Source organism: Podarcis tiliguerta, assembly GCF_965153285.1.
Source record: "Podarcis tiliguerta genome assembly, chromosome: 3".
Classification (NCBI taxonomy): Eukaryota; Metazoa; Chordata; class Lepidosauria; order Squamata; family Lacertidae; genus Podarcis; species Podarcis tiliguerta.
In genome coordinates, this window is record NC_139536.1 from 52,536,635 (window position 1) to 52,553,213 (window position 16,579).

General features: G+C 40.0%; 1 protein-coding gene across 4 annotated transcripts in view; it reads right to left on the reverse strand.

Moving 5' to 3' along the window:
• Positions 1-16,579, reverse strand: part of SNX9 (sorting nexin 9) — a 42,774-nt gene that overhangs the window by 19,157 nt on the left and 7,038 nt on the right. For 2 of the 4 annotated variants that reach the window (XM_083434154.1, XM_083434153.1), the window contains exons 2-5: positions 10,582-10,668; positions 8,786-8,860; positions 7,869-7,976; positions 200-283 (exon numbers count right to left, since the gene is read on the reverse strand). In XM_083434154.1, the coding sequence (XP_083290280.1) occupies positions 200-283; positions 7,869-7,976; positions 8,786-8,860; positions 10,582-10,659 (345 nt within the window). In that variant the 5' untranslated portion in view covers positions 10,660-10,668. The remainder of the gene's footprint in view (positions 1-199; positions 284-7,868; positions 7,977-8,785; positions 8,861-10,581; positions 10,669-16,579) is intronic. The other 2 variants (XM_083434156.1, XM_083434155.1) reach the window with 1 other exon arrangement.

The following is a 16,579-nucleotide window of genomic DNA, read 5'->3' on the forward strand; positions in this document are numbered from 1 at the left end:
CCAGTGACTAAATTTAGACATTTCTGTAAATTCTACTTTATGCAGGTAGCGTGTAACATCTTCCAGCAGTGTTATTAAAATTCAGACTTGCAGGTGAGATTTAAAAAAAAAAGAGAGAGAGACAGAAATCAAGTTGTATGGGTATACTTTTAGTATACTTTTTAAGGATATACCCTTTTAGTAACATTTTAAGAATTACCTTTCTTGTAGAAGGAGTTGAAGGTGGAGAGTGAGTAAAAAATTCCAAAATAGAAGAATGAGTGGCAGATGCCTGAGAATCCACCTTAAAAATAAGAAGCACTCAGTAAAGGGGGAAAGGCAGAAGTATGAAAGCCTGATGTGGTTTTCAGCTCTGCAGCATAGAAAGATTCTTGCAGGCAAGGTGAACTGCTGAAATGCAGGCATGCCACACAATATTCAGAAGCAGCATGCATGTAAATAAAAACTCTTCTCTAAAGATTGCAGGATTTTCTCCCATAGCCTATTCAAACTACACTATTGTGCTCAGATCAAGCACAAAGGCAAACAACAAAAAAACTTAAGTAAAACCATGCAACCATGAGACATAACTTCCAAAAGCCAAGCAATGTTTCCCACATCATGAAATAATCATACAACAAATACTTCCTGATCTGCTTACAAATGAACTTCATCTACAGGGCCTTCATACCAAGTATCACAATGCCATTCATGAACACCCGGTCTTAAAAGCATTTGTTGCCACTGTATTGGCATCAATGAAGTCATTCAGTGTTCTTATTCCTCAAATGGAAACATTTATATATTGTTGTGTTTTTATGGCATTCATCACATCAGAAGCATTAAGAGAACCTGAAACTGTGAAACCAACATGTGTGGTTAACATATGAAGGGAGCCTTTGTTCACACGCATTTATAACAATCAAAACACATACTAGAGTATTTTCTTAAAGTGTTACTGGGAAAATATAAATGAAACAGGAATTACTAAGCCCGAGTCCTAGGCTTAGCTCACAACGCTAAGTAATTTGCTGAGTAACTTGGTTGGCTATGTCTTGCCTCATTAATTTTTACTGGTTTTCCTGAAACAAAAGTATTTTCTAAGACTTTGGAATTGACATAACTACAATTATATAGCCACTGTATATTGTTCAACCATGTTTAATTTAGAAATGATAGTAGTGTATCCCAGTCAGATGGACAGGGCACAAATAAAAAATTTGTTGTTGCTCTCCTTCATGTCCAAAGCAAATCTCCTCTAAAGTAGTATCGTCGGGAGGAAGGAAATAATTTACATTCTGGGAGGAATTCAACATCTCTCCTGAATGTCCCATCAGTACAAGCATTTCTGCTTGCAAGACAAACAATTTCCCCTCATGAGTTGTTCTGGGGATTTCCTAATCCTCCAGAGTGGATTGAGGGAAGCATGAATCCAAGTGCTGGCTTCTGCTAGCACAAAGCTAGCATATGAGTACTAAAAACAATTTAAACATAATGTATGAAGCCATCAACCAATACTAAAGTCAATTACAGTGGTACCTCTGGTTAAGTACTTAATGCGTTCCGGAGGTCCATTCTTAACCTGAAACTGTTCTTAACCTGAAGCACCACTTTAGCTAATGGGGCCTCCTGCTGCTGCCGCCGGAGCACGATATCTGTTCTCACCCCGAAGTGAAGTTCTTAACCCGAGGTACTATTTCTGGGTTAGCCGAGTCTGTAACCTGAAGCGTATGTAACCTGAAGCATATGTAACCCGAGGTACCACTGTACTTAGATCTTAGGGCAAATGTAATGCTTAATCATGCTTATTACCAAGTAGCATAGGAGCCAACTCCTAGGGGCCAAGGTCCCTTGCCCCCTGAAATATTTGAGGGGGCTGCCCCCCCCCCCAAGTTGACGGCACTCCCATTCAAATGGTGTGTGTGTGCTACATCTCATGATCAATTAGGCGGGGCAAAACAAACCAGTAACACCCAAGCCTCCCCAGACACATTTAGATGGCTATAGAATGTTAACCCTGGTCTTTCAGGGACTCCACTTTCTACATCCCTTTACAGAGAGAACTGTCTATTTATTACCCTTTGCTTCTGTCTCCTAAACCAATCACTGATCCATAGGAGGAACTCTCATTTTATTCCATGACTGCTAACCTTATTCAGGACTCTTTGGTGAGGTCGAAAGCTTTTTGAAAGTCCAAATACAGAATATCAGCTTTATCTATATGCCTGTAGATACTTTCCAAGAACTCCAATACATAGTGACACAGGACTTACCCTTGCAGAAGCCATACTGCTTATGCTTCAGCAAGTCTTGTTCTTTGATATATGTAGCAGTTTTCCCAGAACAGGCATTAAGCTAACTAATCTGTAATTTCCAGAATTCTCCCCTGGATCCCTTTTATACAAAATGATATCGCATTGACTGCTTTGTAGTCAACAGATATGTAGGTTGATCTTGGGAACAAGTTACAGGTACATATTTTTGCTAGAAGATCAGCTATTTCCCATATGAGTTCTTTAAGGCCTCTCAGATGGATGCCACATGGACACAGTGATTTGTAAGTTTTTATTTTGTCAACAAGGCCTAGGACTTTGTCTCTTGCCTATTTGCCTCAGTTCCTCTGTCTCCCTTCCTGTGCTCTATATATGCTGCTCTGAAGATTGATGAAATTAACCCATTCCTCCTTTTCCTCTTTAGCACACCTTTGACATCCTTATCATACATCGGTCCAATCACCTCTCTAGCTGGTCTCCTGCTCCAAATGTATTTAACAATTTTTTATTATTGTTGGTATTTAGATTTTTAGCATTCTTGTTTAGCATACTAATTATTATGTAGTATCCCTTATTGTCTGCTTGCATTTCTTGTGCCAATATTTATTTATGTTTTGTTCCCCACATTTGGACAAGGCTTCTATTTTCTTACTTCTGCAGTTGTTTTAGTATTAAAAAGTTTTATTTTTTACAAATCAGAGATGAAACAAAAAACAGGAATGATTTCTTTTGAAATTCAAATAATTATATGGAAGAAAAGAAAATAACTTAAAGCCTAAATGGGAAAAATGTTAAGAAATGCCAATTCTGAACACAACATAAGCAGAACACCATAATAAAAGGGCCATAGCTCCTACTTCTATAATCAAAGAAAATCACTACCACTTTGTTTACTATTTGCATTTAACTCCACATCAATTAGCAATGGAAATGAAGTATTTTAGATGTGTTGCAAATGAAATCTGACTTTTCACATTTAACAGACATGCTCCAATTTAAGATATTTTGGAGAAAAATCTTTTACATTATCAGTCCGATGATTAAATAAGATCTGCCTTGTGATCAGTTGAATATTTTGCTCGGGTGTCTGAAATAAGCATTTTTGAACTGGTACAGGACACACTGAATTAGATTCTGTGACACTCCTGCTGCAGGAAGCGAAAGGTATAGTTAAAGGAGAAACTGTTGCATTTGATCACAGTTCATTTCATGAATGGAAGAAGCTGTCTGTGAAAACTGCATGCAGGATTCAACTTATTAAGTGTAGCAGAAGTATTACTGGCAGTGGTATACCTCTTCCTTTAAAAGATAAAGTTGGAAAGTCAATGGAATGTGTTCACGTGAGAGAAGGTAAACAAGGAGCAGAGATTTAAGAGCATAATGGCTGCCCTATACTGACTGGCTTACAGACTTCATCTGAAGCTGCAGTATGTCAACAACCTTTGATACTCTCTGATAATCTCTGGATCTCCTGAGATTGCTTACTTGTGGAGTTTCTTCGCTTTGGCCAGCTCCCACTTCTCTCAAGGAAGAAGTTTCATAGACTAACTTATTCTGGTTCACTGCTTAGATTCCACTGTCAGCCTGGATTTGGGGTTCCCAACACTTCTGAGAATGAAGTACAATTTGAGTCTCAAAAGGAAAACTAGATGAGTTGGTTGCTTTTTCGTGCATCAGGATTTTTTGTGAGCAGCCACAGTAGTCCAAGGAAAAGATTTGCTTGTTTTCTTGCTTCAAAATTATATTACAACAAGAACAAAAATACAAGGTTTGGAATCCAAAAAGCTATGTAATTTTAATCTTAAGATAGGTTCAATAACTTTAATGTGCCTACAGGAGCTAATTTATGTGCCTTGAATAGCAATCATACATGCCATATCCTTTTTGAAACTGAGGGTAGTTTGTGATAGGGTATGAGAATCTACAGTTTAGAGAAAGAGCCAATAACTTCACCAGGCATACATTAAAAAGCTCTTCAGATCCCTGGCAGTGTCCAAAAGTACTCATTGCCTTTGTGTCTAATGTACCTCCTCTTCACCATCTCTGTAAAATTCTTTGGTTTACAATTTTGCTATTTGTCTCCCAGTCAACCTAACTTCCTTTCTAGCAGGGAGTAGTGAAGCAACCTTGTGGCTGGGTCCGAAGTCCAAATTCAGTCCTCTACCTATACGACTACACTGGCTGTTATTTACATTTCATCTGCCATTCTGCTAGGTCAACTTGTTTAAAATTTTAATTTTATAAAGGCTATCAAGTGATTGATTGCATTGTATTACTATACTGAAGTATTACTCGCTATAGTTTTCAGCAGTGCTTTTTTCTAACATTTTGTGAATCTAAGTTTGGCCTCACTGAGAGGCAGTATTTCAATACGAGTAGGAAAATGAGAATACCCCTAAACATTTTTTTTTTAGGAAAAAAGCACTGGTTTTCAGTCTTCACTGTTTTAAATAGCTAAGCAAACAGGCTTATCAAATTTACACTGCAAAGCTGTGCAAACAAGTTTGCTTTTCTGTACAACAGCAGTGTTCATATTTGTTAAAAATCCTTGCACTGAAATTAAAAAGCTTCTTTTAGAATTTTAGTACAGTTTAATTTTTCAGTTATTAATGAATGAACTACCCTGCCACCAACTCAAAAGTTTGTTTTCGTGTTACAAGACCTTTGACCACCACTACCTGCCTCTGACCTATGGACTACCACAAAGATTTAGGCATGTTGAAAGATATTCCTATCCAGATCCAAGTCTCTATTACAATAGAGTTATGGGGGTTGCCACAGTTGTCATGAGGCCTTTCATAATAACTGGTTGAACTGCTCTAGTATCAGAGCTGCAAAGGAGTCTACTGCTATAGGCTGAGCTTTCTGAGCCTCATGGTCTCTGGTTCCCACTAACTGAGCTGCTCAGGCCCTAACGAGGGGCAAGATGGACAAGCACAGCAAAAGCTGAGGGAAGCAGAAGTTGGGAGACTCAAAAAGCAGCACGGTAGAGACTTAAGAACTCACAGTTGGGATGAGCAAGAATGAAGGGTCCAGAGGAACCAGAGTATGCAGGCAGACATATTAGGGGCTTTGGGATGCAGAAACAGCTAAAACATATTGTGCCACAGACTTGAGCAGTTCCTTCAAAATCTAACAAAGAACAAGGTGGGGGGGGGGGGAGAGGAAAAAGCAAGAGAAGAAGCCATTAGCGAAGAAGAAAACTGAAATAGGTGAGAAATGAGAGACTTATGTCCAAGAGCTAGAGACGCAAGGAATTGCATATGTATTTGAAATAACCAACCAAAACTTTAACTCGGCTGATATGAGACACTGAAACATTTCAAAGCACCTTTATCCATTGAGCTTACATGGTCATAGTACGTTCAGGTGTGGCGCACCAGACCTCTGCTTCTGGCACTTGGAACTCTCTCCAGGCCACACACCTCACTGGCTCTGCTTTTTGTGTGGCTGGAATGTGCCCCCGAGCTTGTCTGGATGGAGGCTAGAGAGATGTGTGTGAATGTGTATAGAAACTAGTAAATGTACATTCATAGCTCCACCTACTTTGGCCATTTGCCCTGCCCACACTGGCATTTAGCCCTTTGAAGGTTGCCCAGAAGTAAATTCAGCCCTCGAATTGAAAAAGGTTCCTCTAACATGTGCATGTAAACCAAATGAGCTAGCCCCACCTTAATTGGCGCCTGCTCCCTTGATGTCCACATATTCAGCAATGACATCTAGGAAGAGGGGCCTATATGTCAGCAGCTATTTATACATATTGCTCTTTCCAGATATTTAAAAATTTGGAATGGGCCTGCTGTGGTGGTTGGTGGCATGGCTAGCCAGTGGAGCTCCATTTCAGCCTCACACATACAAGGGATGTATAAGCTCTAATGGGAGAAAGGGACTCGTGTTTAGGAGAACCAAATGGGATGGGTAACATGGAATATTCAGAGTTTCAGGCAGTGACAACGACAATGGATCTAGCGACAAATGGTGCTACTTGGCCAAGATATGCAGGCTGAATGAAAAGAGGTTAGGTATCTGGAGGCAGGGAAGAAACAGGAAGAGAGCAAACTCAGCAATTGGCTGATACATTACAATAGAAAGGAAGAACAAGTGGAGGAGACAGAGAACTGAGCAACAGAAAGGCCAATAAGGAAATGGATTTCAGAAATAACTCACACAGGAACTAACAGGTCAAGAAACTGTATTTTGTTTCCTCTTTCCTGCCAACATGGGCAGTCAAGGATGCTGGCTGGTTGATGTGGTAAAGACACACAGGATCCAAGCGGGGATAAGAGAGAACCTGGGATCAATCTTCATACAGGGGTGCTTAAGATCTGGTGCAAGATGCTCAACTGCTAACAGCTGACAAAGAGCTATCAAATTCAACACATATTTATGTGAACAGTTGGATGACTCAGTGGTTATAGACAGTTGTTAAGACTAGTTCTGATAAAATGTATACCGCACATATTAGGAAAGGTAAAGACAAGTCCAAGAGGATACCAGCATGGTTAACGAGCAGAGTAAAGGAAGCTATACAGATTCATAGAATTGTAGTATTGGAAAGTACCATGAAGATCTTCTAGTCCAACCCCCTGCAATGCCAGAATCTTTCACCCAACATGGGGCTCAAACTCACAACCCTGAGATTAAGAGTCTCATTCTTTACTGACTGAGCTATCCCTCATGGAGAAGAAGGAAGTCTTATTTTAAAGAAGGAAAAACAAGAACAAAGAAGGAACAAAATCTGTGTCAAAATTAATACAAGTGAACAATAAAGAATTGCCCACCACAAAGAGAGATGAGACACATTAATGGAGAATAGGTTTATCAACCACCATGATAACTAACTGGAATCTCTATGCCCAGAGAATGCCAGTACCTGGAGTGCAAATAAAAAAAAAGGAGAACCTTTGGCTGTTTAAGGTAAGGTAAAGGTACCCCTGCCCATACGGGCCAGTCTTGACAGACTCTAGGGTTGTGCACCCCATCTCACTCAAGAGGCCGGGGGCCAGCGCTGTCCGGAGACACTTCCGGGTCACGTGGCCAGCGTGCCGAAGCTGCTCTGGTGAGCCAGCACCAGCGCAGCACACGGAAACGCCGTTTACCTTCCCGCTAGTAAGCGGTCCCTATTTATCTACTTGCACCCGGGAGTGCTTTCGAACTGCTAGGTTGGCAGGCGCTGGGACCGAACAACGGGAGCGCACCCCACCGCGGGGATTCGAACCGCTGACCTTTCAATCGGCAAGCCCTAGGCGCTGAGGCTTTTACCTACAGCGCCACCCGCGTCCCTATTTATGGCTGTTTATGGCTTCCTAAAAGAAATCTGGTTGGTCATAGAAAAGCGATTCTGGATTAGACAAGAGCTTTGGTCTGACCCAGAAGAGATCCAATGTAATGTTAGCAGAACTTTTCCATTCATTTCCCTTACAACTATGTCAATAAATGAGGAGTTAATTTTCAAAGGGTTAATGAACACCTGAGGTTGTCTTTTCCATGCAGGTTAGAGTAACTCACAACAAGGGACTTCAACAAGCTTCTTTGGTTCAATACAGTCTGTCATGCTTCTGGTGCTCAAGAAAACATGCTCTAAAAAAAGGGTTTTTTTGAAGAAACAAGACCTACCTGGCTATTGGTTTTTGCTGCTTGCAAATTAGCCTGTGCAGTAGAGAGACCATCAAAAAAGGCTTGGTCAGCTACTGAAATTCCATCTTTGGTACCTTCAGGTAGAATCTGAAAAACAGAATGCTGCTGAAAATACATTTCTAAAATAAAATGTCAAGTTTATATTAAAGAAAAGTCACACTCTGAACACACTCAGTGAGATCAATGGACTTAAGTTCTCTGTGAGACTCATTCAGATGGCAGTGTGTGTTTATGGCTGAAGACAGGAGACAGGACACCCATCACCCTAAACACTCATATTGATTTTAATTGTATTTTTATTGCTTATTTTATTGCTTATATTGTATTCTATTATACTATAATACAGAATTAAAACTGTAATACAATAAAATCCAATATGTAAGAAATTAAAGAAGCAATAAAAATACAATTAAAAATAATACAGCATCTTGCACAGCACATTGTGACTGCTACAAGAGGCAGAAAAACCATTAAATGATTCACAAAGATGCTCAGCAATTTTCAAATGGTCCCTGTGAAAAACATTTGCGAACCACTGCCTTACTGTATCACTCTATGTGCATGCATTGAACATACAAGACGGGAACAAGCCCTGTTTCATTTCATCTTCCATTTAAGTAAGAACAAGCTGCTCCTTGTAAGTGAGAACAACCCTAATTCAATGGAACTTGCTCCCAGGTAAGTGGAGTTAGGATTGCAGCCCCAAGCAGACTGCAATTTGGTTTTTAGTGTACTATAGGCCTCTTATATGTACAAACACAGAAACAATGGTGTGATACTGTATCTCACTTACTGACTTACAAGAGTGTATGTTTCCAGTTTTTAAAAAATGGTTATCTATAGAATACGTAGTAATTTCACTTTATCTCACCGATGAATATCATTTTGTAACTTACTTCAACATAATCTGTGGGAACAAGTCCTCGTTCTCCTTTGCTGTTTTTGCCTTCCAGCCAGCCTCCACCTACATCCTACAACAAATAAAAACAAATGTGTTAAGTAGTTAAAATTATGAAGACAATAAATTGTAAGTTTAGTTATTTTAAAGAAATGCATTCCAAATGTCTTTTTAGCATATTCATGTTTTCTTAGTATCACGTTTTTGTTCCAAGCTTCCTCCAAAGCACAATGGGGTCTCCCAATTAACAGAGCAATCTAAACCCCTGATACAATGTGCTGGAAAGTTTTTAATGCAGCACAAGTATCCCTTCACTCAGAAGCTACTGCCACTGGCGTCTCCAAAAGCTGCAGTTGATGACCTCTCCACACCCCCCCCCCCAAAAAAACCTCAGCATTTCAGCAGTGGGGCTGTGCTGGCACAGGATTTGCTGGATACTGAGGGGCTCTGCTGCTGATCCAGGCTTCTTCAACATGACAGCCTAGGAGCCGACACAGCAAAAGGGTATTGTTTCCTGCACCCCCATCTTCTGTCCTGGCTGGCATGAATGGTGGGACTGTTGATGCAGGACACCATCAAGTCCCACCACTGCCAGTCAGGGGATAGGTTTTGCAGTCTTATTATCACAGCCACCATAAGAGCTAGGTCAGGTTGAGAGACAGCAAAGGCTAAGCAGTCTATTTCATAGCTGGATGAAAATCGGAATTTGAGTCCAACATACGACATCATGTTGGCTCTATGAAAACCTGATGCAGCTACATACAGCTGCAGTCCTACACATGTTCATTTTGGAGTAAACCCCGCAAGGCAGTGTTTAGGCTTGAGCAGTTCAAGTTGGATCTATTCAACTCGCCAGCAATTTTAGCTGGCAGATTTGATGGAAGCAGATATACCTATTGAACTATTAAATTTTCCGTAGTTTTTTTTAAAAAAATAGATTATGAATTTTTCTCACTAAGGATGCAAACAAAACACAAACCTGAACATGCTTAAGCAGAAGCAAGTCCAAAATTCAATGGGACTTCCTTCCAAGTAAGGCTACATTTAAGTTATAGCTCCAATATCATTATATCATATGTATGTTTGCCCAAGATATATTTGCAACTTTGAGGCACAGTTCAAAGAACTATTTGTAACTAATAAGTCTATAGAATTCCAGTCCTGCCCCCTTAGAAAAATGCATAAAAGTGACCAACTCTTTTTATGACTTCCTTTTAAGTAAGTAAGTAAGTAATGTACAGTGGTGCCCCGCAAGATGAATGCCTCGCAAGACGGAAAACCCGCTAGACGAAAGGGTTTTCCGTTTTTCAATGCGCTTCGCAGGATGAATTTCTCTATGGGCTTGCTTCGCAAGACGAAAATGTCTTGCGATTCTTGAGATTTTTTTCCGCTCCCCCACCCCCTTTTTCTAAGGCGCTAAGCTGCTAATAGCCTTTTAGCAGCTAATCCGCTAATCCCTTAAGCCTTTAATAGCCGCTAATAGCCGCTAAACCGCTAATAGCGCTAATCCGCTAAACCGCTAATAGGGTTGCTTCGCAAGACGAAAAAACCGCTAGACGAAGAGACTCGCGGAACGGAGACTCGCGGAACGGATTCTTTTCGTCTTGCGAGGCACCACTGTATCTATTAACTTGGAGGGTAATGGCAAATCTACTAAGACAGAAGGGAAATGTACAAGTTGTGTATCTGTAGGTTTCAGGTTCAATAATATGGTAAATATTTGATGTTTCTATACCAAAATTCCAGGAAGTAGGTTTATGTATGGTACTTTGATTTCCACTGACTGCATCTTACCGGATTGGTAACTGTGATGATTTCTCCTTCATTAACTGTCAGCTCATTGTTTCCAGGTTCAGCAGCAAAGTCATACATAACCCGAGCCTGTAGATGTGCAAAAACTATATCAGTGACAACACTTCTGTGTTTAGTTAAAGGTTCATAGCAAACATTTGTAGCAAGCCAGAGTTCAAAAGAAATGACGTAACAGCAGAGAGGAATTGGTGACACATCACTTGTTGCGGTTAGCACTTTGAAAAACTTGGAACTCCAAAAATTTATGTAATACCTGCTATCAGTAAAAATCTAAATTGTAGACACAATCAGGTCTCAAGTTCCAAAACTGATTATTGCTTAATTTTCTGAGGAAATTTAGGAATCTCTCCACCACCAACCAACAACCTCAAGTCTACACTGTCCACCCATCCTTTTAAAGCACCTTCACAAGGACCAGAACAGAAGTTTGAATACCACATTCAACCTAATTAGTAGCTCACAGCACACTCATATATCAAAATGCCCTCACTTGAGTCTGAGGATTGATCTCATAAAAAAAAAGACCTCTAATAATTTGTACTTAATGGATGCATGACAGCTCTACCATAAATTGTTTTCCATCCCCAAGGATGAGCAATATGGGGCAGAAATATGGCCTCTTATCCACATGATGTATAGCTAGTTGTCCAATTGTAAACCTTTATGGGGTGAAGTTTTGGTAATTACAAAGGCCTGGTTAAAAAGGAAAGTTTTTGCTTGGTGGTTGAAGATATAATTTAGTCCTGGGAACCTCATATTATTAACCTCCTATTATTTCAAATATGCGATTTTTGTTGTTATTGAATTACATCTCTGGTATTTGGAATTTAATGTCATGCATGGTGCTTCAAGCACCATAAGGAGAAGTTGTCACCTTCTGTACGGCAATGGATTAACTATTTGATCCCCTGTCCTATCCTTATTTAAACTAGCAGTGTGTTAGTATGCGAAGATAGCATTTCAATTTCCACTTTTAGTTTTTGTATGAATATTTATTTGCATTGTTCAGAAAAAAATATTGCTGAGATCAGGAATCAACAAAATCTACAGCTCTCCACTCTTTTATGTACCATGAGTAGGGAACAGGAGTCAACAAGGTCTCTTTTCTCCCTATGGAACTAATTACTTCACACAAACAAAGAAGTGGAACAATAACTCCAGGGCTTTGTATTTTATTATAAAAATACTTATATCCTGCCCCACAGAGCATACAATCTAAGACTGGACACAGGAAAAACAACAAAGGGGAGGGAAAGGGAGTGGAGGCAAATGGGAATGCAATATGCAGTTGTTTCAGTTACGTGTGCTTAGGCTTAATTACAGGTTTGGTTTCAATCAAAATTGGTCCCCAATGTGGCTTACAAGAATCGTGCATTCTGTGTTGTTCCTGCTCAGTTAAAAACACAAGAATAAGTTGGTTTAAAAATAAATAAATTAAAGCTGAATCTTCATAATATATACTATCAGTTTTCTGGTTTTATCAAATGCAACAATGTTTATTAGGGACTGGCAGCACCCTAAGAAGTTACTGTGAATCAGCAGCTGAAAATTATATCTTGTTCTGGCCATCTTATACCCATCCTCCATCTGCTGGACTCCACAGCATCTGGTCCTGATAAGGGTGTGTTTCTTAGAAATGAGCCCCAGCAATGCCTTCAGTTGTGGCATACACTATTTAATAGACGGCTGTGCTATTCATGCTCATTTCCATGCTTTAGCCAGGGATGGGAACTTGATCCAACTGGCAGGTTTCCTCCAACCCTGTAGGCCAACTTTGATCGGTGGGCACCTATTTATCAATCAGCTGAATCATTTTTATGTCAGATGACAACTTAAAAAGGGCTCACTGAGCAGCTTTGAAGGCTAGCTGCAGCACCAATCAGTTGATTGGTGATGACAGGAAGTCCCACTTACCAAGAAACTGACCAGGCCCAGAAGTCAGAGATTCCTGACTGCTTCTTTATTAAGTGTAGACTAAAACGCTGAGGGTGTTCTACTGTCAGGAAAAACAGGGCAGTTCATCTTCATATTACAGTGGTACCTCAGGTTACATACGCTTCAGGTTACAGACTCCTCTAACCCAGAAATAGCGCTTCAGGTTAAGAACTTTGCTTCAGGATAAGAACAGAAATCGTGCTCTGGCGGCGCAGCGGCAGGAGGCCCAATTAGCTAAAGTGGTGCTTCAGGTTAAGAACCGTTTCAAGTAAAGTACAGACCTCCGGAACGAATTAAGTACTTAATCCGAGGTACCACTGTACTGAAGTGCCTTATGCATGATAAAAGTAAGTTGCAGCAGTGTCCTTCTCATAAGCTGTTTGAAACCTTGAAAGCTAATGGGTTGTGGAACACAATGGTGGACAGTGTTGCTAGCTAGTCAAATTTTGACTGCAGAAACACATGCTGATAATGCTGTTGTGTTGTATAAAGTATTAACAAGAAGACTCTCATTCTGCCGGTATCATGCTATGAAAGTATTCAGTAGATCAGGTGATAGTAGAAAGTTGTCCTTACTCCACTTCCCTTGTTTTGGACTTTATGCTTGTATTAGTAGTGTAAACCAGTAATTCGCGCGTGCTTTCCATTTGGCTTGAGCTCCCCAATTTCCTTCTCTACTAAGTTCATTAAATATGTACTTTCAGAACTTGCCCTAATTTTGCACATTTCAAAAATGAAATATTGTTAGAATTAACTTTTGTTCAGAAAGTATTTGTTCACTACAAAACCAAAAACTAATTTCTTGGTAGAGCATGAGACTCTTAATCTCAGGCTTGTGGGTTCAAGCTCCACGGTGGGCAAAACATTCCTGCATTGCAGAGGGTTGGACTAGATGACCCTGGTGCTCACTTCCAACTCTACAATTCTATGATTCTATGAAAAGTACGAGTCCAAATTAAGTACATCTTTTATAATGTAGCATGGGAAAGACGGTAAATTCTGCCTAATTTTTATGTAGACCATATATTGTCCACATTTATTGCCTGGATGATTGATTATGTGAGCCTTGTGCAAGGCACAGATGTTATTTAAACAATTATGAATATACAAACATATTGTAGTAAGGAATTCATTCTTAGCACATAAAACTGGTTAGATTACTGTCAGGAAACCTGCCTGGGTGCTTCAGAAACAAACAGGGATGCCACTCTGGGAAACAATTACTAGCACTGTTGAGTGGAAATAAACTCTTCAGCAAAATGTAATTGCAACATGTTCCAAGTCTTTTCCAGACACAAAAACATTCTCAGAATGATATTTTTCCACATGGTTTCTAAAATCTCACTGACTATGCAGAATACATGCCTGTTGAAAATATATTTCAATGCTGTTTTAACCACTGTTTTACAAATGGACTGTATATCTAGCTGTGTGTCAGCAGCGGCTCAACGAATGAAAGGGCACGTCAGAGTTTACCTCAGCGCGGTGTGGGGACTGTCCAATCAGTCCCCGCGCTGCTGAAAAGCCATGTTGGGGTTGCTTGGCACCCCCTACTGCGCTAAGGAAAAGCGGACTCTCAGTGGGTTTTCAAATGGCCCTGCGGGCCAGATTCGCAACTCAGTTGGGTCCTGCAGGCTCTAGATTGAAGACTCCTGCTCTAATGAGTCAATAAAATGAGCACTGTTCCAAGATGTTTTGCTCCTACATTGTTTTCTTAAGTTCTAAATTATCTTGGAAGAATATTTTTTTTAAAAAAACTGCTGAGCTTCAGCAAGCCTTTAAAAAACGGAAGGAAGAAATCTGTTCTGTCAATTAAGGCCAAAGCAAAGAGTTTCATTCCCTACATGCAAAGATTCCTTGCCCTAACCAAAAAGAATTAAGGGGGTGGGGGGTGGAATCCAGCACACAGCCATGTTTATGGAAATGTTGGGTTACCAGCACAGCAAGTAATGCCATTAAAGTTGCAGGGAAGATAACCATTTTCAGGAATGAACAACACCCCATATGGCAAAATATACTATTTCTATCAGTCAGTAGCACAATGGAGCAAAAAAGGACAGCACTTTCACAATTGTTTTCTTGCTCATCCTTGCAACAGGATGAGACTGCAAGAAAAAAGAATGACTGTCTAGGATACATAGTACATCCACATGAAGTAGAAGCAACAATGGGGCTCTCAATAAAGTTTCCATTAAGCACTAAACACTGGCCACACTCACACACAACACTAAGCCAAACCAAGGCATAATGTGAATAGACTGTTCCCAGGGAGAAAATCAGTCACTTTGCTGTTCCCCATTCTTTTTAGCTCAGTTTGGCTTAGCATGTCATCTGAATCGTGGTTAAGCTCTCTTTTCCTTAACTATGATCTGTAGTCAAGGATTGCCCTAGGGTTACAGATCATGGTTAAAAAGGAGAGAGCTTAACCATGATCCTGGGTTCAAGTGACAAACTAAGACAAACTTTGAACAATAAGGACCAGGAGGGTGGAAAGTAGATGCAAGCTTGCCTCCAAGAGACAGAATGTTCACAGAGTCCCTGTAAGCCGTAGTTTGGCTTATTGCATGGGCAAATCAAGCCATTATCATTTAAGAGTCCCAAGCAACGAGGAAAGGGTAGCATAGCTCAGTGGTAGAGCATATGCTTTGTAAGTAAGAAGCCCTGAGTTCAAGCCCAGCAATCTCCAGGCATGGCTGGAAAAGACTTCTGAAACACTGTAAAGGCACTGCCAGCTGGCGTAATAGACAAAAGTGAGCTAAATTGACCAATATTGGGCTTCACTCACTGTAACACAGCTTTTTATTTATCCTTCATTAAGTTTGATATCTCCCCTTCAAGTACATGAGGGCTGCTTACAATAAAATATCAAGCCACTATAAAATAAGCTAAAGACTGAAAATCTATAAAAGCAGGATAAAATTAATATTAGAGTAGAAAAGACAGAGAAAAATTTAAAAGCCTAAGGAAAATAAAAATGACATTACCTGACAACATCAAGTGTACTTTTCTGGGGAGAGCATTCCAAAGTCCTATGCTTCCTACCATGTGAAACAGTTCTGATCGTTCTTATAGGACATGGGAAAAATATGGCATGCTATCACAAATGTGTCCTAGGAAACAGTCTAGCGTAGGCCCTGTCGCAATTCCTGACACTGCTGCAGTTAGGTTTTGAGAAAGGAGGCCTTCAGTTCTTTGCATCACCAGAAACCTGACTGAACTGAACTTTGGCATGGCAGGGTGGGCTTGATTTTCCTTTGTTTCAAAACCTTTTTTCCCTGACTCCATTCGTATCAAGCTGAAGGAAAGGGGAGGGCTCACCATCATGAGTTCTAATATACAATAATTGAAAAGTATAAAGTCACCATCTGGCCAGAACAAAGGAAGATTGTAACTGAAGTCATGTGTTCATGTTCCAAGAAGATTATTTTTGTATCATCTGAAATCAATTCATGCTTGTTCATAGACTCCATTTGTAACTATGGGAAGGTATCTTTAAAAGGGATGCTCTACATAAAAATAATTATGTTTTATCCAGATGATCTCCAATTTTCTCAAATTCATGCCAAAGAAAAATAACTTCATTTCAATAATGGAAATGCCCTTTCTCCTTAACTTGTTACATAGGGATGCAAACAACGGCACTTGTTAAGAATGGTCATTTCTCAACAATTATGAAAAAAATGAGGTGTGCTTGTTCTTCTCTGACCACAAGATATTGGCAAAATGTGGCACAATTCACATTTCATTGTAAACCATAGTTAATGATTTACAGTAAATACACAGTTGACTCCCCTTGGTAAAGCATTATGTCTGAACTGGGGATTGTGGATCATGGCAAGCTAAGCTTTTCGGTGGGCCACAACACTTCCAGCTGTATTGTGTTTGCTCAGCATGTCATTGGAAATATACCAACTATTGTGAATTCACAATAAATTAAGAGGATCCAAAACTTTTATCCCCATGGACCACTTGAGTTTGGCTGGGGGTCTTGGCAAACAACTTAATGGTTCTTCTGTCTCTTGCAACAATTGCAGGAACCTGTGCT